Source organism: Silurus aristotelis, assembly GCF_946808225.1.
Source record: "Silurus aristotelis genome assembly, chromosome: 4".
In the NCBI taxonomy this organism is placed as follows: domain Eukaryota; kingdom Metazoa; phylum Chordata; class Actinopteri; order Siluriformes; family Siluridae; genus Silurus; species Silurus aristotelis.
In genome coordinates this window covers 18,590,232-18,618,228 of record NC_139577.1, presented here as the reverse complement: position 1 = coordinate 18,618,228, position 27,997 = coordinate 18,590,232, and the positions used below count along the sequence as shown (strand labels likewise).

General features: G+C 39.0%; 1 protein-coding gene across 1 annotated transcript; it reads right to left on the bottom strand.

The window, feature by feature from the left end:
- Window positions 1–21: 21 nt before the first annotated feature.
- zcchc24 (zinc finger, CCHC domain containing 24) lies at window positions 22–27,988 on the bottom strand. The gene is made up of 4 exons (XM_083540347.1): window positions 27,469–27,988; window positions 24,179–24,379; window positions 4,241–4,405; window positions 22–1,575 (listed from the first exon to the last, which is right to left on the bottom strand). Exons 1-4 carry the CDS (start codon window positions 27,703–27,705, stop codon window positions 1,462–1,464), a joined length of 717 nt encoding a protein of 238 aa, XP_083396473.1. The 5' UTR covers window positions 27,706–27,988; the 3' UTR covers window positions 22–1,461.
- Between the last annotated feature and the right edge of the window lie 9 nt (window positions 27,989–27,997).

Sequence of the window (27,997 nt, the reverse complement as noted above, 5' to 3'; positions counted from 1 at the left end):
CATTGTCCATTTTTTTTCCCCTCAATTCTTTTTCATTACCTCCATTTCATCTAGACTGGCAATTGTTTCCCAAAAAAAAAAATACAAAAGATCACAGATCTGATGGGACTTAATCCATCATTTGTCAATTCTGTCAATAATCTGGAAATGCAGACAAAAGCAAAGCTTTTATACAGCCATGGCATATGAATCTTCAAAAAGAGATGAAATGTTAAAAAACTCGTTTTGTGATATCACTACTGTCCCTAAATGCACTTTATGAAAAGACCAAACATATATATAGTCAAAGAACTTTTTACACCATTATAGACCATAAAAGACATCAGATAAGTATGCATACAACAAAGCTGGTCTGACTGATTTTTTTTTTTTAAACACAGTACTAAGTACTTTTATAGATCCACTAATAAATGCTAATAATACACCGTAATAAACATCCCGCACTTCAGATATTTGAAGACAAACCCAATGTAGGATTGCATAGATACATACTTTAGCAGGCCTTAAAAGTTATGACATACTTCATACGATACCCGATAGGTGTCGATTCTAATACTGATTCTATCCTGTATCCCATAAGGAGCTGTAGCATTCAGACCTGTAATATTGTGAATCTACATGTGCTACCAACTTAGACTTTTGTATGTTGCATTTCTTTGCTGTCCAAAAAAAACTAAACAAACAAAAAAAAATTTAAAACCCTTTCAAAATGTTAACTCTGGTACTTCCTGACATCCTGTTGAATGTTGTAGTGCTTGGTAAGCTATCTTGCATTCCTGTGTATATATATATATATATATATATATATATATATATATAAAATGTGTGTTTGTGTGTGTGTCAAAAGAAAGTTTCTCACAAGATCATGCTATCCTACAGTAGTTTCTAATGGCAAGAGGTGGGGTTAAACAATATGTGCATACAAATCCCAGTTAAGTTGAATCAATTGCACGACGATATAAAAACATTACAAATAAATATGGAACATAAATCCAGGGATGACTAGTACAATAGCCCCTGTTAATTCACAGTTAAATTGGTGTGCTGTTGACCCAAAGAACATTGCAAGGCATACTCGGCCCTGTGTGACTGAACTAATATAATACCTTTACCACTCAGCACATCCACATAGTTCACTTGACAGGGAAAATGATGGCAGTCTGTAAACACGCAGTCAGAGAGCACAAGGTTGAGGTCACCCATTGTGCCCGGTTTGGATATCAATACTGGCAGTGACACCCTTCTAAAACAAATGTTCAATCACCAATTATACACATATCAAAATAAGTGTGGGATTTTTTTTTGCGCTTTTGATACACAAGGCCATAAATTCATTAGCAATATTTACAAAAAAAAACAAACATTTTGGCACATTTTTACTTGGAGCTCTTCGTGGAGAGGGCAGAGGGGAAGATTAGCTGAGGGAGAGCGAGGCAAAAGTGGGCATGGCCCTGCAGATCCTTATTGCACACGGCGGCAGTAGTAGCCCAGGACTTTGCACTTCTCGCACAGATGCTGCGGGTGTTCCTTGCTCTGGTCAGAAACATCCAGGCCATCAGGCTTCTCCAGAGGACGCTGGGAAAAGAGAATACGCCACCATTAATATGCAGCATTTAGTTCAATCCGGTTCCTAAACAATAAATCTTTCTTCACCTCAATACCCGACTTGGGCTGTGGCCTTTTTGAGAAATGGTGATGAGGCCTTGAAGACCATTAAAAATGGAAAAATCATATGGGTTCAGCTTTCAAACCACAATTCCGATCTATCAGTCAGGGCGTGTCAAACATCACTGATCTGATACTGGATATTATATCCTGATCACTGAAACAATTTCAGTGGCTTTGGAAATAATTCCTGGATCCCATCTCTCTTGCATGCTTACTTTTGCAAAAGTTTTACACCAGCACGACAGTTGACAATACTGTCAACAGTGAATACTATTCTTGAAAATTATGCAAAAGACCATGAGAATATGGGTGGGAGCCAGCAGGTTTTGGCTGTTGATCACTAACAACACCTCCACAATCATTTGTTTTCCCACTCATTGCTTCTTTCGAATCTGTTCATGACCCTGTTATTCTTTCCATTGTGTTTCAGCTGTATTTTATAAATGATGGAAATCCAAGCTAACACAGGTCATTGGGAGGAGGCAATGTAGTATTACACTCGAGTGTTTATTCAAGAGTGAAGGGCTTTACGAATGATAATATTAGGGAATATCGGATACTGCTCTGGATTAAGCGTTTGGCTTATGAGCCTAATAACTGGAATGAATTACCTTCGAACAACAAAAGAGCACAGTCAAGCTGCAACATTTTAGGGACTGCAGAATTGCACCTTTGCAATTGTCTGTTAGTCTGTTCATACAAGATATCAGTCGCACTCACAGAGTGAGAGATTAAACTGGAGACTGATGGATGCGGTCCTGAATATCGTTTAAATGGATTTCTGGCACCGTTTCTTTATTCGACTCCAGTGTGGCAAAGGGCAATATTGAGACACTTTCACTTACTTTTGGGAAATATTAATATTATACTGTGGGAAAGCAATACCTCTTCAGCATGGACAAATAAACACAAGATTTATGGGGGAAAAAAAGAGGTGTCTGCCTACTCATAACCATAGAGACAAAACATCTACCCCTGAATCTTCTCTCTCAGTCCACCCTGGCTGTAAAATCTACCTCATTCTTGAGTTCAGGAAATGACCACATTTTTCAGGACATGAGCTTAATGTCCTCACTGAATGAATTTCAGCATGGCAGATGGTGACAATGATGAACTAACATAGCTAAAGCAAGTGAGCACATCTGAAGTATGTAAATAAATGCTGTGTAGTTCTGCTGTGTAGTAGTGCATTTTAAAGTACAACCTATTGACTCTGTCATCGTCTGTAACCTCTTTCTCTTGGTCAGGGTTGCTGTGGATCAGGGGCACTGCAATGAGGTTGAGAGGGCACCCTAAATATGATGTTAGTTGATTACAAGGTACCATGTTTGCATAGATTCATCTGGGGCAATGTAGTGTAGCTAGTGTCTTATTTTGCATGGTAGGAGGAAACCCAGAAAACCCAGAAGAACATGTACATCACATAGACAGTAACCTGAGCTCAGGATTATACTGGGGAGCTGTGAGACTGTAATGCTACCCACTGCACAACCATTGTGCCCAGTTTAACGAGTGTATATATCCATTAATCGATCTTTTAATAAAAGCATGATTCCAATATAATTCATCGAAACACTTCCATTGTATTTCTTTATGTTGATATTAAAACAGTTACCTACTTTAGACTAAGAAACGTAGTGCTGCATTTTCAACCCTGTCAGTTATAATCTCTCTTCTGGGATGACGTGAGTTTCTCTCTGGTGAATCTCTCGATCTATAAATAGGCCTACTCGCTATAATAATAATAATAAAAAAACTGCATTGCATAAGGTATCATGCTACACAAATCACATTTAATTCACAATTGTACTTCAGCTAGTCTGTTGGTGAAAACTCTGACATCTCGTCATCTCAACAAGAGTCTCTTCTACAAAACTACATGTGTAAGCCTCTAAGATGAGATCGCCTTGTGTAGGAACCCTTCTCCCAGAGGCTGCACACCTTCAATGCAAAATAGTGGCAAATATGTTAAGCGGTGATGCTTAAATAGCAAAGAATTTGCCTGCAAGACAAAACTTAACCAAGACAAACTCAATGGAAAGAGCACCCTTTTCCCACGAGTCTCTTTAGACTGATTAGTTTCTCATTATTATTTTTTAAAAGCCACATTTGAGGACAATGACTACAGTCAATGCTTCTATATTTGACCCTTTTAAATCCATACTTTCCAGAAACTTGGACTAAATGTGCAGTAACTGAACAACACTAAGGCCCAGAGTTTGTGTGTCATCTTTGTAGCCATTGAATTCAATTAATACTCTTTACTGAGAATAAACAAGAGTTGTTCTGGTTTTAATCAGACTTCATCTGCTCATTTGAACACAATTTCCTGGAAAAGGAAACACTGAGTTTTTTACTTAGGAGAATGCCTGGGTTCAGTCTCAGGTTTCAAGGTGCCCCAACCACCACAAAAATTCCACCGCACAGAGCAGTGTGTGTGTACGTTATGCAATTATACTTATCAGTCACCACTGGACTCACATGCACACAGGTAATTTGAGATGTTTGCACAGTATATACTCTGGGATGTATGTGAACTATATTGGAAAATGTAGTGAAAGCTGTGTTGCACCTGTTTGTGAGGGTACACGTTGATATGACACTTGATACACTCCTGTCCCATATTGGCCCAGGAGTTTCCACTCATCCACTTCCTTTTGCATTTGGGACACTTGTATTCTCCAAAGCACCTCTTCTTTCCTTGATAAGGTGTCAGACCTTCACCTTTGGGCCGAGCCTGTAATAGAAAAACAGAATATTTAGTTCGACAAGTCGCTTCATTTTCTGATTAAAGCTAAAAGTTTCTATAATCCTGAAGGACTGAAGTGCTGAGTTCAGAGCGACAACTTGTCACCTGATTCATCACCAGACCCTTTGGTATGTGTAATAAAAATGTATTTAAAATGTTGTATAGCTGTCTTGTTATAACATTACTGCTCCCATTCAGACATAAAATACACAAAATACAATTTGGACAAATAGCTTTATAGCAAAATTGTCCACTAAACGCCTAAACAAAAATGGTGTGTATGCTGTGTTTTATAAACTGTTTACGGTATTAGCCAAGGCTTAGATGCTATTATAAATATTTGTTTAATGTGCTCTGAAGGGTTTTTAATTGCGAGACACATTCACAGACGTGGGCATGGTTTTAGCTTGACTGAGTTAATGCTGGCATTGATATCTAGGCCACAACTACTAGAAGGAAAACTCAGATTTTCCCTTGTGTGTCACAAACAAGAGTTTTAGGTCGCTGTTATGGGAGATCGTGAAATGCCAACATCCAACACAAACAAGTTTAGAAAATGCCACAAGTCGGTTTATTTCCTTTTAACAGGACAAAACACAGTGTGCATTACATTTATGGCAAAGCAATATTACAGCCATGCAGACTGCCAAAGCAAAAACTCCCCTACTGTCACTAGTTCATCACTGGCAAACCAAAGCCTTTATAATGCAAACCAGAAGTGTATGCAATACAAACTACAGCCATCATTTCAACTATAGAATCCGAACACTCCACGAATGTGTGCATTCTAAATGCAGATTTTTCAATCACTTCATCACATATAAGATTTTGCTGAATATGATGTGACATCTGTGTATTCGATTCAGCATGTGTGTACTACTTTTAAACAATCTGTCTTTAAAGCAAAGATAAAGAGAAAAGAGACAGAAAATAACCCAATCATTGTCTTCAAATATTTCACCTCACGAGCTCTTTTCAAACAGGTGATAAAAGGAGCCTTCTGAGGCCCTGATCTATTCATGTGAAGCTTATCATATCATATTAGTTCCTCTCTCTGTGGGTGAGAGGTTTCTGTGCCTGAAGCTGATTTCAGATTGTAGTGAGGATGAGAGATGGTGGATATGTTGCACTGGTCCCAGATGAGTTACGGAAGGTGAAATCATTAGCATCTGCTCCAGTGTGCAATGAGCAACATGCGTCACAACAGGCTTGCTGCATGCGACAGAACCCCCCACCATACACACACACACACACACACACACACACACACACACACACACACACACACACACCCCCCAAGCTTAAACAATATGACTCAACCACTGTCAACAGACCATCTCCCTGCTTAGCAGCAGCTGGAAACCATGAGTTTTGTGGCTACATTTCTAAACTTCACAAATGGACTGACGCAAGGCCGATCAAGCATCGCCGTAGGACTGGTGTGGGTGGGGAGCTTTAGGACAGGGGAAAAATAATAAAAAAACCCTAACATAACTGACCTCAGTCCAACTGATTCATACTTTCCATTGTTGTGATTTATTAAGTCTTAGGTGTAACTCCAGCTTAATGGAATGAACACACTAAAAACACTATGCTCTATGCTCTTTAAGCAACATAATGCCCTCTGTTTATGATGTCATGTATAATATGAGCTATAATATCGCTGCACATTTTCTCAATTCAAGTAAACTTAATCAATCGAATACATCATCGATGCTCTTATAGGACACATCTGATGATCTTTTCTTGACAAATCACTCACTTTATTTCCTCTTATTCATTTTAAATTCTCTTTGCAGCAGCATTGCGATGCATCATGGACTGAACCCCTGCTTGCAATATTCTCTTTACAACTGCTGGACTAAATTTGATTTTTTTTTTTTTTTTTTATTTCATTTATAAACATTTTTGGAGAAAGCTGATCTGAATTTGTAATATTTTGTTTCCTGTATGACCAAATATCAGGGAATGTATGAAAGCAGCTGTATTTCAAATAAAAAGAACTCGGATCTTAGTCTACATCTGGTTTATCTAAATGTCTCTTTTACAAGAAATAAAAAAAAGAATAGCAAAGAAGAGAAAGGAAAACCCCACAAGCTTTAATGGTCTATAACACAGTATTGCTCTAAGACATACCAAATTGCCTGTATTTGAAGGCAACATTTTATAATGAATACACAAACTAACGGCTCAGTCTAAATTACAGATTGGTGCCAAGGCCTTTGAATTTTGGTTGCACAGACTGTTTACACAGTTGAACTCAGTGCACTGCTCTAAAAGCAGCATGACCACTTCAGCCTAAATCTCAGCCCTAGAATATTGGACAAAGTAGAAGGATGTCTAAAGACAGTTCAGGCTGTTCCTGTGTTAGCTTGCCTTGAAAGTAGGATATTTACCCAAAATTTTTCACCACAAGGACAGAGGTGCCTATACACATAGATGTTGCAACCACTCTGTCTAACTGTGTTGGAATCAGTATGCTGTAACTATCTTCAAGAAAAACTCATGCTTCTAGGCTGATAGCTGCTTGGAACATTAGAGGCATGTATCCAGTGACTATAAGCTGTTCTGGAGGTAAAATAGGGAATCGAATTAGAGCAGTGTCTCCCCCCTTCCTCAGCCCTCCAGCTGTGTCCCCTAAGGAGGATGGAGGAGGCTGAGATCGAGCAACAGAGCCAACCTCCCTGTAACAGGACAAATACCACAGCACGGCAGTCATCGCTCGCAGCTGGAGAGGGCCCTCCAATCAAACCCTACATGACTGAAGGGAGAAGGAAATCAGAAGCAGATGGGTCCCACACTGGTATAACACAAGAAAACACTAAAACCTCCACATAAAACCACTGATCTGCTTTGAATTAGGTATATACGTTAGCAAACGAGGACCTAAGGAAAGTGCTAACCTGAAACATTGACGATGACCGCAGCCGATTCGGCATATTATCGTTGGAAAAGATCTGTCAGTGATAATGATTGATAACTATGTGGCTTCCATGGCAGAGGAACGCTGGGAACGTTATTTCATGTGACACCAACAAAGCCCTTAAAGCTTCCTTTTTTTTATTATTTTTTTTATTTTTATTGATCTACATATACTGTATGTATGTAAACACTATTGTATTCCGAATCATGGAATGTATCTGTTGTGTTAATCAATACTTAAATAAGAAAAAAATATCAAATCCCCTTTCAGCAGTTTTTAGTACACTGAACTTTATCTTCACTATGAAGGTTGGGGTTTTTTTGTTTTGTTTTGTTTGCTTAATGCATTACTGCTAGTCCTCTTGTGGAATGTTGTGGTTCCAAGCACTGACAACATATTTCATGTGCAACCATGTTTTGCTCATTTCAATAAATATCGAGAGAAATCCAAAAAATCTGCAGATTCCATATGGAAAATATATTTACAACCCTGAAAATTAATAGCACATCCAACTCAGAAATGTAATGTTGTTTACAACTACAACATTTTTCACCCTTCCACACTGTGCCATATGTTAATGTCTTCTAAAAGACATGATTTACTTGAAGCATGTTCTGGAAGCACGGCTGTGCCATTTAAGTGCATTCTTGCTGGAAATAGTAGAAGACCGATTCTCTGGCTGCGCCTGAGCACTTTGTTTTTGTTAGGAAATACATGCCATCTTTTTGAGACACAGGATGGAGAAAAGCCTATACAAATCAGAGGACTGCTTAAGGCTTTCAGTTGCACAATAGATGTGGTGAATTTGGAAAAGGCCAACAGATAAAATCTCTCGAACTAATCACACAAACCACTCTTGGTAACAGCAAACAATAATTTGGAGTTCTTCAATGTGGGCTGAGCACTCACATGAAAATAATTATGTCTGTTAAAAAGAAAGAAACTTTGGTGTACAATTGCACAAATCTTTCACACAACTCTATTATATATTCTTGGAAATAGTTCATGATTACACTTTTTAAAAAATACAAAGGTAACTGCCTATTGTGAAGCATACGTGAAAAATGAAAAAAATGCAATTTAAATGTGTTGTGGTTGTAATTTGTTAGTAGTTGATCTGTTTATAAAAAGGGCATGTGACTTGTACATGTAAACATGGTGGGAGTACCAGTGTGTTCTCAGTAACACAGCTCCATTAGCATCACAGTGCAAAGAGTGGATCAAGCGATGCTCTGTCTACCCTGGATAGAGAGATTCAACCAAGGCCAAGACTTAGTGTGCAGATGGCCTTTCCTGGAGACACACACACAGGAGTGACAGTGTCACCCTCATCAGCTGCGTGTGTGTGTGTGTATGTGTGCTTGTGTGTGTGATTTCCGGCGAGTTCTGCAAAAGGCCTGAGCATTCCAGTCAGGTGCGTGCTAGTGTTATTTATTAATTCCCACAAGGCAGCTTAAATGAAGCCAGTGTTTCCTTAGGTCTTCCCGGGTTCTTTTCTTGTGGGTGCAGCTGTCTCCTTTTCTGCCTCAGAGCGAGAAACTGCATCAGTGAAACTGACGAGGAGGAACAGGTGTGCTGTTAAATGATAAATCTGCACGTACACAATGCCTCAGTGTTAGTGAAATCTGCCCTCCCGAAACCGCGGGAGTCTACGTATTATTAAGCAAGGCCTCTCCTGAGAAGCAAGTTAGGTTGGCACCAACACAGTCTTAGCAGCTGACCTGGGATCAGTACTGCAGCTTCGCTTTTCATGCCATTAGAATAGATGATTCTGGAACTGGGTCCAAATAGGAGAGGAAAAGCTGAGAGAATGCTGAAAAGTAGAGTGTGATGATTAGCTTGCTAAATCTAACCTGACATTAAGTCAACATTTTAATAAATCTAAGTACTTAAACTAAGAACTAAAAAAACTCTTGGATATTAGCTTAACAGTATGAAACCTGAATCTGGGTCTGTATTTTTTTTATCATCTGTAGTAATGAAAGGTGTAAAAATATGTTTCTGCAATGTTAATGTGCAATCATTTTACAGAGAAAACACCATGTATAACTAAACTATTGCTTTTGCTTTCTGCTTATCTAATTGTCTATGCTACGATATTAAAGATGAATGTGAAGTTTATTTGTCTGTTGCACTGTTCCTATGTACTGCTTTTTATTGGTGTCATACACTCACTCCCAGTTTATTCCGGAGGTTTAGTTTAAGGTCAGATAACAATCTGTTTAAGAAATATGTAACAATGCTGAATCTCAACCAGGGAAATGTATTTTCTGTTGTACTGTAAGACTTGGGGATAATTTTGTCCAGTTTCTAACATTTGGTATCCTGGGATTTTCTCATTCTGAGAGGTCACTTAATAATTAAATGCAGCCCAACTGTTGAGCCTTGCACTCGCTTCTAGGTTATTGCAAAGCTGCGCCATGTTTCCAAGTATTCCAGATAGCGCTGGACAGCTTCCTGGTTACTGGCGCAGGCCCTGAGAGTTTGGCTGCTCCCTCTGCCAGCATATGGAAACCATCAGTGTAAACAATGGAGGCCTCGAAGCCTGAGCCCCTGCACCGGCTCCCACGAGACTCCACTGCACACAACACTGGAACAGCAAACCTACCAGATACAACATGCTCAATTACCCCACAGAGAAGAGCAAAAAAGAAAAAAAAAACACACACATACAACTCAACTTCTCCTAATCTGTGTTTGACTTGGCTGAGATATTGAGCAGATTGATTTACAGATATGCGAAAGCACCACGATCAATTTTGGCCTCTTTGAACGGCAGTCACCTTCCCTTATATTTACTTAAACAATTAGTGGCAAAGTGTTCGATTAGACATCCTATCATATAATTGATTTAAGTAGATTTTCGAGCATGTGATCATCAGATAAACAGGGCTTAGGGCATGACTCATGTTCCACTGAATATTATTTTTTGCTCCATTTCATATAAATGCCAGTTATAATTCTAACCCATAATTACATTTTGAACATGTTTTATCTGGTCAGATTCTTATGAACGTGCAGCATCCTGGGCGAGTCTGCTTATTCGCTTCACCACGTCAAGACTGCTGTCAGTGGGAGTTTGCACTTAGTGCATTCCAGACTAATATAGCATGTATGCATGCACAGTGACGGGCGCAGAAAAAGAGGGCACACAGGCCAAGTGCTTTCAGGGTTAGCCACTAACACAGATGAATGAGAAGCTCTCTTTATGCTAAATCAAGCCATGGATAATTCACCTGTTTATTTATGATGATTTATTTATACACTGTGTAAGTCAAGCATCCTTGGCCTCCATTCAATTATGAGCGATGGCCAAATGTGACTTGACACACAAATACATACTGTATGTGCTCTAAAGGAAGATGTCGTCGTACAAAAAAACAGCCATGCATGAGCGCATGCTGGGGTCCATTGCCAGATTCACTTTCTAACACATTAATTCTGAGATAAGCATGCTTATCTTGCTAAATGTAAGCATTAGAATTACACAGTCAGTGAAGCCTGAATTACATACTTGCCCTCTTCTTGAAAATAGAAGGACATAGAATATTGACATGGTTTTGTTTATGTTGGTTTGTATACCGAAACTGAAAATATGTATATGAATAATGCGAAACTTTGCAAACTGGAATAAGAATATTAATCCAGGAGGCAAGCACAGATTTATATTCTCTTAATACGTATGACAGTGGTTTAGAACACTATGAACACAATCCTCGGTGCGCTTGCAGTGAACACTAAATAACATAACACACAATAAATCAACTCATGGAAACCAGCAGGGTGCTAATTTAGAGGCAGGAAAATTGCATTCAGTTATAAAACCAAATAGAGAAGTTTTTATTACCACCAAATTTCTCTCGCAGGACAAGCAGCATCGCCAAAAGCCAAGTTCAGGTTTGATATACTGTGTGAGAAGTATTAAATACATTGAATATAATGAACATTAAATGGTCAGCATGCATACAGGTGTATAGGATACAAAAGTTAAAAAAAACATTCTCTCAGCCGAAATATCGGATTGTTCCAGTACTGCTCTATAGCGTTTATTTCACATAATCATAAGCGTGATTGAAGCATGTGACAAGTCTTCAATGTCTCATAGAAGAAACAAGAAGTGTGACCTTGATATGCCAGATCCACAAACCAGCCACATCTGCATTTATCGCTGGATTACTATTCCTGGTGACCAGCAAACAGATGGCAAACCACTGATATTTTCCAGAAGCTTTACTAAATAAACACTGATCTGTAAACACTTCAAACACAGTCGACGATAAAACAAATATCAGACATTGTGTATTATAAGTCTGAACGCTCAAATGACTGATCAAAAAGGTGCCGGAAAATTTAGACACCTGACAGTAGTGCCATCTGCAAAACAGATCGCAATAATGTGCAGGTAATGCGCTCGGTTTATTACCAGATCGTTTCTATAGTAACAGTTTACTTACAAGGATGTGAAGGATGTGGTAATATTTTAAGCATGATCAATGTACATTTAAAAAAATGTTAGTATTTAACAAATAAATAAATATATGTATATGTATTTGATATAGATATGGTAAAAGCAGATAGGTTTGTATATGATATGATTAAAAAGCATATTGATTTTTTTTTATATTTATGAATAGAGGCTCCTACATTTTTACTTAGTAACAGTCAGGAGGTAAAGCTGTACCTGTAATTTTCATATTGAAATGAGAAGATTGACTTTTTCATTACGATTAACTTGTTTTTGCACTTGTTTTGCAGACATGCCACAAAATTATAGCATATAAAATGTGCTGTAGTATATGAGAGGTAGATGTTGGATTTCTCATCGCAATGTTGTGAGTTCATATCCCAGAAAGCCCCTTAACCCTGAACTGCTCAGTTGTATAATATACATAATTGTAAGTCGCTGTGGATAAGAGCATCTGCCAAATCTTATAAATGTAAATAAGGGGTGGAGATGGATGTAAAGTGTAAAACATTTGAAAACATGCTGTTATATCGCATGCTTCACACCATCAAGTTATTTATTATTTTCCTAAACAACACCCCATTGTGCTTCGTGTTAAAAGTTTCAGCTTCAATTTTATAAACACTACTCTTTATAAAGTCCGTGTCTCTATAGTCCGCTAAGTCATCAGCCTATACTGCCCTGTGTCCAAGACAATCTGGCATTTCTGTTCCAGATATTCATCATATGCAGTCAGAAAGACTATATCTCCAGTGCATTCCTGTGACACCAAAACCTCTCTTGGTGCTGTTGTGAAATTAGTTTCACATTTCGAGCCCTTTAGTTTAGCTAAGACTGAGAGCTGGAAGAATCTACACATAAAGCTTATGCAGGCAGAGCATTTCATGGTGTCAAAATATTTTTCCACTTTGATTAACACACACACAATAGTAATAAACTAGATACAATGATAAACTAGTCTCCAGGGCTGTGGTAACATACTGTCTCACCAGTATTACTGCTGGATCAGGAGTGATATATGAACTCGACATATATTCCTTCCCCCCCAAAAAACACGAGAACAGACTGATTATTTGCCTGCACATTATCTGACACATCTCAGATTATTATATCTCCAAACAGACCTGCTTTTTGTGATCCCTTAGAGGACAGGAATGTAACAGCGAATAAACACTTTCTTCGCAATGGACCTGAGAGAAATACACAATGACTGCTGTTTAGTCTCCCCGCAGACACTGCGTCTAACTACTCTGCGTCAGCTCTTTCTTCTCTTTACAGGAACAAACGTCACCGTGCGGCATGGGATTGGCTGCGCTAAGCTAACACAGCTGATGCACTGTAAGGAATTTTAAGTGAACATCCTCACTGCTATGTCAATCAAGATGAGAAGCAAATAAATACTCCTGTGAAATGTCATGCAACCCATTTTTTTCAACTCAAAGTGAGTCTGTAAAACCGGTCACGGCGCTTTTCTTTTCTTATTGACACTACCCTGCGAGGCAAACACTGAAATGCAACACGGCACGTCATACGTGTAACCACCAGCCTTTGAGATTGCGCGAAATAAATCTGTTATATAATGTGATTTCTCCAAACGTCACATCGAATCTACAATTTTGGAGGCACTCCGATAAATCTAAAGATAAATCTCCACCGCTGTCAGTGGCACAAGCAGGTCAGACTTCTTTTGTCTTATAAAACAAGCACTGGTTATTGTTTGCATGAAACAATAAACGTGCTGTATAAATGAATTTTTTGAAAATCTTTGAATGATTACAGATATTTCTTTACAGAACATTCATCAAAAACGCCTTTCTCTGTGCTTCTGTGCAACGCTGCTGTTATAAGGACTCTCGCTTTGTGCATTATTTAAGCAGACGTTTTATTTGTCATTTCTGACTCCGCACTCAAACAATCTGATTTGTTTCGCCGTGTCTGCATGCCGAAACACGTGCGCATGCAAGTGGCCGCTTGTAAAATATATTGCAAGTTGTGTAACCTAGTTCAGACTGTTAAACAATGGATTGTGCTGTTTTAATCATTTCATGTTGTCAAAATAAGAAAAGGCTGTTGTTACAGGGAAAGGGCCATGAAATGATTGCTGGTTGGCAAGTGCCTAAACCTGGATTCCAGTGTGAACTCACCCAGAGGCACAGAGTAACACCAGACCAAGTATATTCAATACCCAAAATGCAGATTTCTGGCACTTACACTCACAATGCTCACATAATACAATTATTTGGACCAATTGGATTTTCAGCAACTAAGCACGTTTTTTTTTTTTTTTTTTTTTTTTTTTTACAATTACTTGAACTATTTGTGTACTTTTTAGGAAGTTTAGATAAAAAGATTAAATTCAGAATAAAAATATTACTCATTTCGAGCGCCTTAATTGGGGTTGAGAATTTTAAAGAGTAAAAGAAGGTATTTTTGATACATATTGGTCAGGTAATAAATGACAAATGAACGTTTATTAAAAGCCTTTATTAAAAGCCGGATATTTAAATGTTGGTTCTTTGCAGTTCTTCCTAGAGCCCTTGCATTTGAACAGATTTTTTATTTTTTTTTTGTAACACATGCAATTTTTTTTATATTTATGAATAGAGGCTCCTACGTTTTTACTTAGTAACAGTCAGGAGGTAAAGCTGTACCTTTGTGCTTTGCATTTTCATATTAAAATGAGAAGATTGACTTTTTCATTACGATTAACTTGTTTTTGCACTTGTTTTGCAGACATGCCACAAAATTATAGCATATAAAATGTGCTGTAGTATATGAGAGGTAGATGTTGGATTTCTCATCGCAAGGTTGTAAGTTCATATCCCAGAAAGCCCCTTAACCCTGAACTGCTCAGTTGTATAAGCAGTCAGAAAGACTATATCTCCAGTGCATTCCTGTGACACCAAAACCTCTCTTGGTGCTGTTGTGAAATTAGTTTCACATTTCACACATGCAATTGTTGTGTTTTTTCGATATCTAAATATATTTGAGCGATTCTTAGAATAAATCTGAACAGTTCACTAAATTTAGTATCAATTACAACCTAATTCTGACCATTTTTCATGCCTTAATCTAAGTTTCATAAGCAACTGTGTCACCCCTTACAGCAGCCATATCTTTTGCCTTAAGCACTAATTAATATCTGAACATGAGTGGGCTTAAATAGGTGTTGCAGTTAAAAACAGTGTGTGTGGGAGACGTATTTGTGAATAGGTGCATTGTGCTCTTGGGTTTCTACGGAGAAGGTTTTCTCTTCGCCTGGTGTGTAGATAAATGTTTTCGGTGCATCAGGTTTCACTGGAAAAAAAAGATTCGCGTTCGCATCAGCATGGCATGGCCGAATGTCTACAGCGGATTAAGTTGAGTTGAGGCAATTTTAATAGACAAGACCGAACACATTCTCTGAGGCCACTTTCACACCTTAAAAACGCACTGCTAAAGTAAGCAAATGTGTGTAACAGCACATAACAGGGTACGTATAATGTTTGACAGGGACACAGGTATATAACACCAGATTTTATGTTGACCACATGTGTTCATGAGAACCATGACACGACTCTCTTTAAACGCTGGCTACTTCAATAATCACATCAGGGGTGATGACATGCTGTTACAGTTTTTTACATCTTTATTAGAATTTGAACAATCCAGCTCATATGAAAGCTTATAAAAAAAAAAAAAATAGATTGGGGGCGTTTGTAGTTTTCCTTACAACTTTATTTGTACAAAATCCAGCGCAATCTTTTTTTTTTGCTTCCTAGAATTTCACCGAGGTTGCTTAATCAGTCTTTACTAAGCTTTTTTTTTTTTCTTCTTGATTCTGTAGTTGTAGTATGTAGTAGGTCAGCTTGGCTGGTAGCTGTTTGCTCTTGGAAAGTTAAGCACTGCATTAGTCATATCCATGTTCACAATCCCAGCTCCGATTCTACTCCCCATAACAACTCGTGCAGCTGCAAAATGGGATTAAGTTTCCCTGACGATGAATGACAAGAGCAGGTTGACTGCTTTGCAAACAAAAAAGTAGAAGCTACACATATCCACTTTACTTCAATTCAGATGGATGATAAATTGTATCTGTAATCTGTAAAAACCCTGTTGTTTTCTTATATATTCTCACAAGTGTTTTTAATATTGCGTCGTTTATTACTGACACTGCACTGTATGCAGTTTGCTTTGCTCTTTATGTGATGAATCTGCAAACTGTCCATTTCTTTAAATTAGCTTTGATAGTTGCCTGTTGTGTGGTACAAAGCTCTGAAGATGTACATCTCTTTCTGCGAAGATCGAAGCAACAACCTAAATGCAGACTGTCGTTTCAAGAGGAAAAAGTCTTCTGTTATATCTCCAGCGTCCCAGATAAGCCCTATCTGTTTACATTTCAGCCTCTGTTTCTCTCTCTGCTTTTAGATAGCCCCAGCAATGTGTCTCTGTCTACTTCACATAATCTGTACAACTCTCTCTCTCTCTCTCACACACACACACACACACACACACACACACACACACACACACACACACACACACACACACACACACACACACACAAACGATATGGTTTGAGAACTTAGGTAACTGGATGTCTGCAAGACTGAGTTAGAATAGAAGGAAGATCTCAGGTCAGACTGTAAAAACATACCCATAGTACCCTTCCCCCACATTCTCTGCTTGCTCACTTCATTCCCTCCCCCCCCTCCTCCAGTGCTTCCCTGAAGACCTCTTTCCAGCAGCTAGGAGGACTAGACACAGGACGTTTTTGCCCATGACAAGGCCCCCTCTATATAGCTCTCATGCTGAACTGAAAACATCAGTACACTCCCATTTTTTGTCTTGAGTTTTTAATAAATTTCAAGATATGCTACAAATGAACAACAATCAACAGTGGTACTATTTCATAGAGATTTCTTTGAATTATGACATACAGAAATGCCTAATCCTGCATGAAAGCAAAGAGAGTAAAGCTCCCAACAAGCCTAATCCTCCAAAATCTGAAATGATACTACATATTTAAAATTTAATTAGACTGAAGTCTTAAGCAACTACCCCCTAAAAAAATCTCAGTGAACAACAGAAGCTGTCTTTTCTGTTCTCTCAGTCAGACTTAAAAGTGATCTGTATCCTTAGTCAGCAGCCCACAGGGGGAACAATATGCGCTGACTTCCTGACCCCCTTCGTCTGGAGATCTTAAGGCAAACAATGTGATCCTTAATTAACACTGACCATTCCGGGCAGCGCAAGGCTCTTCCCAACAGCTCCAATTGAAGCATACACACAAAGCCTGCTGTGTTTGTGCCTCTGACACCACATACTGTGCCCAGGCTGCAGGGCTCCACAGCATGATCACTGCGATTCGAGCCACAGCAATATTGCCTTTCAGCAGAGAGTGGGAACAGTCGAACCCTTCTTATCTGTGAGTCAAATACGAGAAATGCCCTCTGATTATGTGAAGTACAGTATGTGAAATTCGGAACAGTAATGTTGGTAAAAATGCAGTCTGCTGACGACACACAGTGGATACTGCCACAGGCATGCTGCTGTACACGTTCCTCTACAATCACACTGGGCATGTTTCATTAAACATTTCTCAACGTGGAATACGCTAATAAGTTAAAGAAATGTAATCGTATTTGAAAGTAGGTTTTGTGTGCAGATCATTACATGGAATCAAATTCACTGAACATGAGCATAATATATGAAACAAACCAGATTTTAAATGTCCTACTATAAAACATTAAACACAAAAGAGCCACAAAACTCTCGTTTCTGTTTCATTGGCAGGTTACGTCATTGAGGGCATATGGAAGCTTCTTATTGTTTGTTTTCTTTCATTAGCCTTGGAGCTTAAGAGACATGTCATGACTCGGCCCCCTTGTTAGAAGACAACTCAATCCTATAGTGGATCTGCTATAAAAATAAACATGCATGGAAAAATAATTACAGTGGATTTTATTTATAATTGCACTAAACCCTGTAGGGTCCTGAGCAGAATGATGAGCTGAGAAAGCTCGCTCTCTCTCTCTCTCTCTCTCTCTCTCTCTCTCTCTCTCTCTCTCTCTCTCTCTCGCTCTCTCTCTCTCTCTCTGACTCTCTATCCAAGAAAAACAGACTTTTTGCAGCACCCTCATACAACCGTTGTCTTGTTAATCTTAATTAAGGCATTTTTAAAAGACTGGGAAGGCCAGGCTGACAAAACATTTTTAAGCCCTCATAAATCACAATCTCACACTCTTTAAAGATAAAAAAAACATGCCCCAAAACGAGAAAGAAAAAAAAAAAGCTTTGAGCAAACACGGCTTCCATTTTTAGTTATTTTTTTCCCGCATCTTTACACGTCAGCACTGTATCATTGTGGTCATTCAGTTAGTATCTCGTCCTTCCATTAAAGATGAATGCCAAAGCAAAGGCTGGGTGCGTATCTCTAACTGTGTCAAAGGGAAGTGCTGTGGCTGTTGTATCAGCAAAACCCAGAGGAAGAGTTGTATTCCTGTACTGAACACAAACCATCTGGCAGGAAAGCCTCTTTTCATTTTCTTTTAACTTTGATTTCCTTTTTAAGGAACGGTTCTCAGCATGTCCTCTCTGACACTGACACTACACTTCTGGCTGTTTCCAAATCCTGTCATTCTCTCCTATTTGACGGTAAACATTATTTGATAAAGTACACACTCGCATGCGATTATGTCGGCTCGAATGTCTAACTGTGTAAAGCGTGAGAGGTGTTTTATATAAATTAATAGGATAAAAAAAAAAAAGAAAGTTACACATTTGCAATCCGAATTGGACAAACTGCAGGCTATCATTTTAATAAGAGCGATGTCTGTCTTGTTATGAAAAGCAAGGCCTAACTGAAACATTTGTTTATGTTCTGAATGTTAGTGCACACTTTTAATGATTTTACGATGCTGTGTTGCAGAACGAAGGCAGTTTATCAGGCCCACAGACAGACGGACTGCAAAAAACACATAGCAGCTGGCTTAGACATCAAGGAATGCAAACACATGATTTATTGCAACACTGCACTCAAATTCACAAGGCGGCCAGTCCAATAGTGGTTGTGTGGCTGTAATACAAAACAGAGCTTGTACTTTTTTATTACGACACTGAATGATCACAGCTATTGTTTGTCTGTATTTAAGTGATCAGATCAAAGAAGCAGCTAGACAGAGAACTATGTAAAATATGATAAGTTATGTTATAATGGCAAAAAACTGAAAGTACAGTATATATTTAGCACGTCTGTACAGAGTTATTGTTCTGAGATACTCGTCAGGAAATCTGGCTGTGCCCAGATTACCGGAACTAATTGTTTTCCAACTGTGGTAAAGGGTCATCTGTGATGTAACATACTGCAAACCAAATTGGAAAGAGATTGCATGGATATATGTATATTTGAGGACGCAGTGCAGCATGGGTGCTACAACGCGGCCTTGGTTATTACATCTGTGTTTATGCAATTATCTCAGCAAGAGTCTTGAGCGAAGGTGGCTGCCTCCTCAAAGATCTCTGATTGCCTCTTACATCAGAGTGTTTTGCTTTTACAGATGTGTCTAGTTCTAATGCAAGTTCTGTACAAACAAAGGCTTTCATCTCACAGAAAATTACACAAACCCTAGAATGATATTTGCCATTTGAAAATGCTACAAAATGCACATATTCTCCCCAACAAAAATAACAAACCGCCAAGACTTTATCACCTGGCCCAAGTGTGAACAAAAGGTTCAAACACAACATCACAAAGTTTACACCCATTTGCTGCAGTCTCAATAAACCTGTAATCCTAGAACACACCAGATTAAATGTTTTGCTGTTGCTAGAGAGGAGTGAGATCTCTAAAGCCATATGTTACTAAATGCCACGGCGTGTTAAATCTGCCACAGTTGATCAGCAGAACTGTGAGAACCACTGCACTGAGAGGAAGTGGGCCAGTGCTACATGAGGGAAACATTTGTGATCAAACCTGAGTCTGCGGATTTGACTCAACAATTTGCTGCCAGGAACAGCAGGGTGGTGTAGCAGGAAGCATTGCTACCTCACTGCTCTATGGACCATGCTTCAATCCTGAGCTCGGGTCACTGTATTTGCCGAGTTTTACATGTTGCGTTTGTGTCCTCGTGGGTTTCGTTCAGGCTCTCCAGTTTCCAGTCTATCAAAAACATGCTGAATTGGCTTAACAAAATTGCCCCTGGGTGTGAATATGTGTGCATGTTGCCCTTGGTCTGAAATCCGTTCCAGGGTGAAGCCATACCTCACAGCCAGTGTTCTCAGGATAGGATAAGGATCACCTGTATGCCTCACCAGGATAAAGTGTTTACCGATGATGAACACATGAATGGATTTGACAATTAACAAGGGTGTCCGTATGTACAAATGTTTCAAATCTCATCGATAAGGAACTGAGGGCATATTTAGAGAAACTTCAATACATCAAAAAGTACTTGAATTTGTGAATTAAAGAGCAAAGACACTTTAACAGACACTTGAGTAATCATATGGGCTTGGCCATTATAGTTAGCAATGTACTGAGAGTGTGAGTATGAGACATTCCATGACCACAGACCCGTGGCAGACACAATATAAACCCTTTTTTTCCCCTCACGTCTTCCTTTTAGCACACTTACAGTCAATTCGGTGATACTTTTCCACAAGGTCTAATGTTATAAATGTTAATGTTCTAACCTTGCATGTCCTTGCAACTGATGTATTCTGCTAATGATATGCCGTGCACGTTAGACTCGAACCGAGAACCGCAAGTTCTTGGTCCTTAAATTATTCCAGAAATTGTGTAACATGATCAGGAGATGGCAATAAAGGAAATAATGTCCGAAGAAGTTAAAAACAGATGGGTTAGAATAAATCTGGAAGTCTGATATCTTTGAAATGCAATATGATTATTCTCTCATGTTAATCAAAAACACATGAATGCCATTGATTTCATACAGAAGTTCCTTTATTCCTTCGAGATAATGTATCTTTTGTTGAAACTGTAATCATGGCAATGGAATGTGTATATTTAGCTATGTTTCCAATGTCATTTTTATCCCCATCCTGAATTCTTTGTCTGCTGCGTGTGAGTAGGTGTTTCAGTAACAAGTCACCAGATTGTACGCTGGAACAGTCCAGCGAAAGTCTCTGACCATTGCAAATAGTTGCATTAATTAGCTTTTAAGAATAATGGTATTACAAGACCCTTTACTGTGGTGAAAAAGACAGATTTATAATATTTTGCGCCTACGCAACCTAGGCTTTATGGTAAAGGTTTTTGGCTCCTATAATAAGATCTGGATCTTCTATTGTTTTGCAGTTTTCCTTTACTGCATATACATTCTTCTAAACACAAAATACTCGACCGATGTGCTTTGTTGTTTAATATTATGTTAATGCACGTGGAAAGCGAGACTAGAAGAAGCCATAAAATCCCTGCACTTGAAAAACAATCGAAGCCACCTTGAAGATTTTGGCCTCAGGTTCTCTTCAACAGCTGTGGCCTCAGCTGTTAGAATGTCAATGAGTTTTTTCTGCTGTGTTGCCTGAAGTTCTGAGATCACTTATAAGATGATTTTAGAGCCATATTGTTTCCAAATAATAAGGAGAGACACAATGAAATCGAGAATGCATTTTCAAACAAGTCAGTTTTCATATGTACTTGGTATGATATACACAGCTCATGCACAGTTACTTTTACAAAGCAAAAGCAAAAGCAAAAAAAAAAAACATTGCTCAAACCGAACGCTGCAAACTAAATGGCATAATAGGATCCTGTTTTGACCTAACGCACAACACATTGTATTCCTAACGAGAGCCACACTGATGTTAATGTGAACGGCTGTAAAAATACCTGCTGTGAATTACAATGATTGTGCGACGGACTCGAGCATTGGCAGGAGGCGCGCATTGCAAAGTTCGTAACTCACGAGCCTAGCATACATGCCGAACCAGTCACAGCTCTGCAACCTACATTCCAGCAGTGCACATTTTCCATGCGAAAATCCCAATGGGCAAGTGGCAAAAACTTTACAACGATAACCAGACAGCTCAGGCCTATATCAAAATTTTAGAAGATGCTGACAATAAACAAAATGCTAACGCTGGCCTGCTTAATAACTAACTTTCATTTAGGCAAAGCAGCACTGGTCAACAGTTTTTACTCTTTTAACTAGCATTCCTAATGCCCTGGCCTTCCTTGGCCCCCATCATTTCCCACCCTGGTCGACGTGTGGGACGTTACACACCAGACTGCTTCAACTCGGCACACATGCTTCCTGCCCCCATGCTCCGTTTCTACTCAGCCATGACTTTCACTTATTTCTATCTGACCTGTGCCTCTATACACATCCCCCGTCTTTGTGTCCTTGAGGGAGGGTAGTGTTGGAAATTCATACTTGCCTCGCTCATCTGAAGAGGTAGGTAGTGAGCAAGGATGTAGAGTTTGTGCCAGGAGAAAGTGGGAGAATGTGATTCTCAGACCTGGCCTTAGATCACACAGTTTGCTGTACCCTGTGAAGTCATATCCTCCTGTTTGTACTGGCAAGAAGCCTGTAGTCCTCTGGACACTGACAAACCTGTAGTGGGGACCAGCTTATCCTGGAATTTATTTTCAGTCACAGAAAAATCTACGACCTGCACATATGGAGCAGGGTCAAAACTGCGGTCCTTTTTTAATGAAAAACGCTTGGCAAACCCCTTAGTATTAACTAAACCACTAGAATGTGAAAGTTTTGTTCGGTGTTTGTAGGGTAATGTAACTGGAACAGTGTATTTGCTAATTCAGCAGTGGAGATTGTTCTGTGTGTTGTGTAGTTATGAGAAATGGTAAGTAAATCATATACAGTGAATACTCAAGGGGGAGGTAAACTGCTAGCATTTGAAGTGTGTAGGTGTGGACGCTGCCTGGGGACCGCTGTATCTTCTGTTTCCATTGGCGTTAACCTGAGCGGCTGAAATTTAAAACAGGACAGATCTGGCTCGTGATTTGCACAACGCCCCAACTCCAGGGCCACTACACACACACACAGGATTTCTCAGGAGGATTAAAAAAAGTCAAAGGAAGTGCATACTTAGTCACTGTCTGTACTTCCTGTACTGCAAAGCGGTTCAATCACATTCAATCAGCCATCTGAACAGAATCCTATTTTTTACTCATTGTTCACGTTTTATTGGAACAATGCAAACTAAATATTTTTACGGTGTCCATTTCATTAAATCAACTACAACTGGTACAACTTACTGGTATAACTTGTGAAGTTATTTATGACTTAACAAGTTCTATTACAGATTTGCTTACAAACATCTGTAGTTGCTCGTCCGTTGCTTTTAACACGCAATACTAAATATATGTCAGAGATCTCGCCACTAAATTCACCTTAGAAACCGTCAAAAAGGTAGAGGTATTTTATCATGACACAGGTCTTTTAACAGTCTGCAAGGAACCAATCATCATCTTTCATAAAGAGAGGCTTGCCATTTTAATCCCACATCTGGTGTACATTACCATTCCATGCAGCTCTGACTCAAGCCTGGATCTTACTTAGTACCTCACCCTCTTATTGTGTCCAAAGAGTGATGCTGCTTACTGACAAAACCGTTGCCCACAAATTCTTGTTAAAGAGTAGAGTGGAGGAGAGATGCTCTAAATTATTCAATTATTTAGAAATGTACTGCATTGACTGACACTGACAACAGAGAAATCTAAGTTGCTGTTGTAAAAGCTCAGTTATGGCAAATCTGATATGTAGTCTTGTGCTGTAAGATCAAACAACCATCAAATGGTCTCATTCTTATTAATACAATTAGGCCAAGGTTTAATGTAGGTCACACGGTTCAGATCAGATTCTCTTTAGACACTCTGGAGACTTCTTCAAGTTTTGCTTCGATCAAATTGTTTGTCTCGTTCGCTTTATTGAATTCATATGCATGTGATTACTCTGAATGGAAGTGTGGGTGTTCAGAAACAAGAGCTACTCATGTGAGAGAAAAGTAAACAAGTAAGATTAGATGATACTCAACTAATATATAAAAAATAAGCAGAAAAAGAATCATGTGCTAATATAATTAGGATTATTAAAGGACCAGTGCAGTGACACAAAGCACAATACTGTATGCACTTAATAAATGAAACTGGAGTTGCACAAACTGGACACACATGACTAAAAGAGTTGCCTGTTTCACAAAGTAGGTCAGCGCGTCTCTCTGTTTTTGTCCTTTGCCCACCGAATATGATTACAAGCTTGCAACTTCATAACAGCTTAAACAACACACTTAAAAGGCTGCACAGGTTCATCAAGTAAAAAAATCAGGGTGCGGTTTGCAGTACCCTCTTTTCTAAAGCCTTCAAATGAAATTCAACATTACATATGATATCAGGATTGATAGGATTTACCTGAGGGCAATCCTTGATGTAATGGCCCTTGTTGAAGCAAAGATGGCACAGGTAGTTCGGTGGAGGTCTCTTGCTGGGCTTGCGTGGCTCAGTGGTCAGGGAGAGGTCGGAGAAGTGGTCCGTTAGAGAGTTCAGGCCGTCCACGATGTTGTTCAGAGAGCCATACGGAGAAACACTTTTATATAAGCCAGTATTCAAGGCCTGTATAGAAATAGGAAATAGAGGACACTTGTCAAAATTTACCAGATTTGGATTTTAAAAAAAAAAGCCAATTATCAGGTTGAAAACCTTTCTTTGGAAATATTGTCATATACACCAAGTTTTTGTCTGTCACTGTAAACCGGTCTGATGGCACGATTCATATTAGACACATTATGTCAACAGCCTCATAAAACAGAAGCAGGAAAGGGTAAAAACTATTACATAACTTTGTATAACCACAAACCAGTGTGGGGGGGGAGTACTTAAATTTGCTCAACAACATTACTGCTCTAAATTAAACTTGATCTACTAACTTCCCAAAGCACAGTAAGTATTCGGAATCAAATTAAACACCTCCGAACTCTTTGCCCCTGCAGTCAGTTTGGCTTCTCTAACATCACCCTCATGATCACACCTTTAGCCGGAGGTGTGTTAGAACCACAGTGAGGGCGGGAATGTCTCACACACACAAATGCTAGATGGTGTGGAGGTGAATAAACTGCAGGAGTCATGTCTACTTCTTGACAAAGAGTTTTACGTTAGATCGAAATATGTTATAGCTGATGTCTAACATACTGCTGAAAATACGTACTCGGCAAGTCACAATGAGCGGTGTGCGTTTCGCACAGACGGAAGACATTAACCAGCTCTTGTCTTTTAGCCAAATTCTGTTCACGGGCTAGATAAAGTCAGGATGCATCAGACACACTTTATTAAAGTTTTTTCCCTCATGCTTCTACATCTGCCTGTCATTTTTCTGTTCTGGCTGCTGAAACCCAGCTCATTGTTTTCGTGTCAGTAATCTATAACAAATAAGAGTAACACACACTAACCTCGAATTTATTCAGACATGCGTCGCCAACACTTACATAAGTAACCTCAATCTTCTACTGAAGTTACGATAAATAAAAAGCGTTCTCACCGTTACTTCTATAGCCTGTACAGGCAGTGAGTAAGTATGTGCTTTTCATTAATGAATAAAAGCGGTACTGTATTAACTGTCTCAATATAATATATGAAAATACATTTGTGTGACCGAGCAAAATCTCATAACAAAAATAATCCTTAATTTAAGCATTATGGTATCATATAAATATATCTCTAACTTTTAGCAATAATGCAATAAAATCAAGAGATCAAGATTATGATAAACTTCAGTAGGTATGGAAGTAGCTGGTAGTGAGAGCAGATGGACATCACACACATCAGCTAATGGTGGCGATAACTCTTCTCTGCTCTCTCACTCAGTAGGAGAGCTTCTCAGGGGGTTCTTCCTGCCCTGCTCAACCTTACTTAAACACGCACAAGCACACACACACACACACACACACACACACACACACACATGCTTAAAAGCACCCACATGTACATAAAACCATGCACATATGCACACATATGTACATATGTGCACATACACACGCGCATGCTCAAACCCACACACAGCTGTAGCTGTTACGAGGCCTTTGATTAGGTGAATGCTTTCTCAAGAGTAGAGGTGTTGCTCTGTGCACTTCACTGCTTTTACAGAGCTCAAAAACAGCCCTAAACCCTGCTGACTCTCATCTGGAGCACTTTTTTTTTTTATAGCGAAAGCCACTATTTCCATTAACCAACGAAAACAGTATGAAAACTGACCCAAACCAAATTGACCTGAACACAGAGTAAATGAACACTGACACTGCAGCCATAAAATCTTCTGGTCTTAAGCAGTTGTTTTAACAAAAATTTAGTAGCTGCTCTGTTTAAAACAGAACGCCCATGGGAAGAGAAAATAGGGCCGATTGTAATGTAGGTGAAAGCGAGTGAAGAACTGCAATGTTCACTGTGCATCACCACACAAGCGCCAAGTTGAAAAGAAAACGGATAATAACAATAATAATTTGAAACATTTTTAAACATCTGTTAATTATAACCTCATTATACAGCATTTTAATCATATGATTAAAGTCTCTGGAATCAATTATTTCTCTTGACAAACATTCTTCATCTCGAAAGCATCTTTACAATCCAATGTTTATTCTTGAAACCTGGTCTTTCCCTATGCAGTGCCAACAGCAACAATGCATTACACTCAACTTCTGAGGCCCTGATCTACACTATCTTTGTGCCAAGAGGTGCCTGGATTATAGAGTGGATTAAACAATTTACTCTATAATCAAATTCAAATGCTGTAAAATCTACTTGATCGTTGTTGTTTTTAAATATTGTAACGTAGTGTAATTGTATTTATTATTCTCTTATATTCTATTACACATGAATTTATTCGGCTGTCCGATTCCACCAGGATTATTTTATAGACATATAACAGGCATATCGAAAAAATCTTATTCACACTGACAATATACTATACACATCACATCAGCTCAGCAATTTACACCTCGATTAGACCTTTGTCAGGTTTATCGACAGTGCAAAGCCCAAAACAGTAAATAATGTAGACGTATCCAATGTGAGGTCATTTTGAAACCTTATTGATTAACTTTTATTTTTATATTTTCCTTAAAATAGGTCCTAATCCTGTGGCCATACCCTTATTAAGTGCCTCAAACTGACTTCTTTAGTCTGGGGAGGTATTTAGAGGTTGATGGACATCTCCATAACATGTCATGTTACACTGTAGAAACACGAAGTGAATACATTTACACGAACTTGGGTAAATATGAAACGAATTCAAATTCGTTTTGAAATTTTTTTAGCAAACAAACACCGTTTACTTGAACACAGAGAAAAGCAAGAAAGAAGTCATAAAGAAATCAAATTATTAATAAATCAGTGTCACTCAATAGAAATCTTCATCTTGGGTTCATCTTGAGACCAAAGTTCATTTAGAAGTTTCTTTAAATCGGATGATATTGTGTTTATTGAGACCAGTAATAAATGAAAAGTTAGGAAAACGTTTTGGTTTTTTTTGTTACAATTCTGTCTCCAAATGTAAACCAGCTATTGAGCGACAACTACCAAGTAAGTGATCCTGCTCTAAACACCATGGCGCTGCTTATAGACTCCACAAACTTACACACAAAGTTGGACAGATACGCACTTATTTTGGTGAATTAAATAAAATAATAAAAAGCTATTAAAATGTTTACCTCGTTGCGCTGCAGCTGGAAGAAGCTGTTGAGATAGTTGGAGCTGAGAGAGGAGCTGAGCTCGGCTGCAGGGGTTTTACTGTAGTTCAGATCCGGATGGCCAGAAGTCGCTTCGGGTCGAAAAGCATCGAAAGCGCTGGTCTGGTGCGTGTCTTGTAAAGAGAGATAAACCCAGTTTAAGAGCTGTGCGGGCTGATACACCGAGGTGCTGCTGTCAATGGCAGACAACAGGCTCATCTTTAACTGCGGCTAACTTTTCCCTCCGCCACAGTCACTTGTTTCAGACAACTTCGGTGACTTGCAGGGCTAAGTTTATAACGGCGCGTCCCGGGCTTCTCCACACCCCACAAGTGGAAATGTCGCCCTTCTCTCCGCTCGAATAGCGATATTCCTTCACTGCAATTCCTCTCAGTTACTCGTTAAACTATTCCTCGGACATGTCATTGCAAAAAACACTACACTATTAACGCGCTGTTTGCGGCCCGTTATCTCTCTTTATTTGCACAGCTACAGCTAAGACCTCATTTCA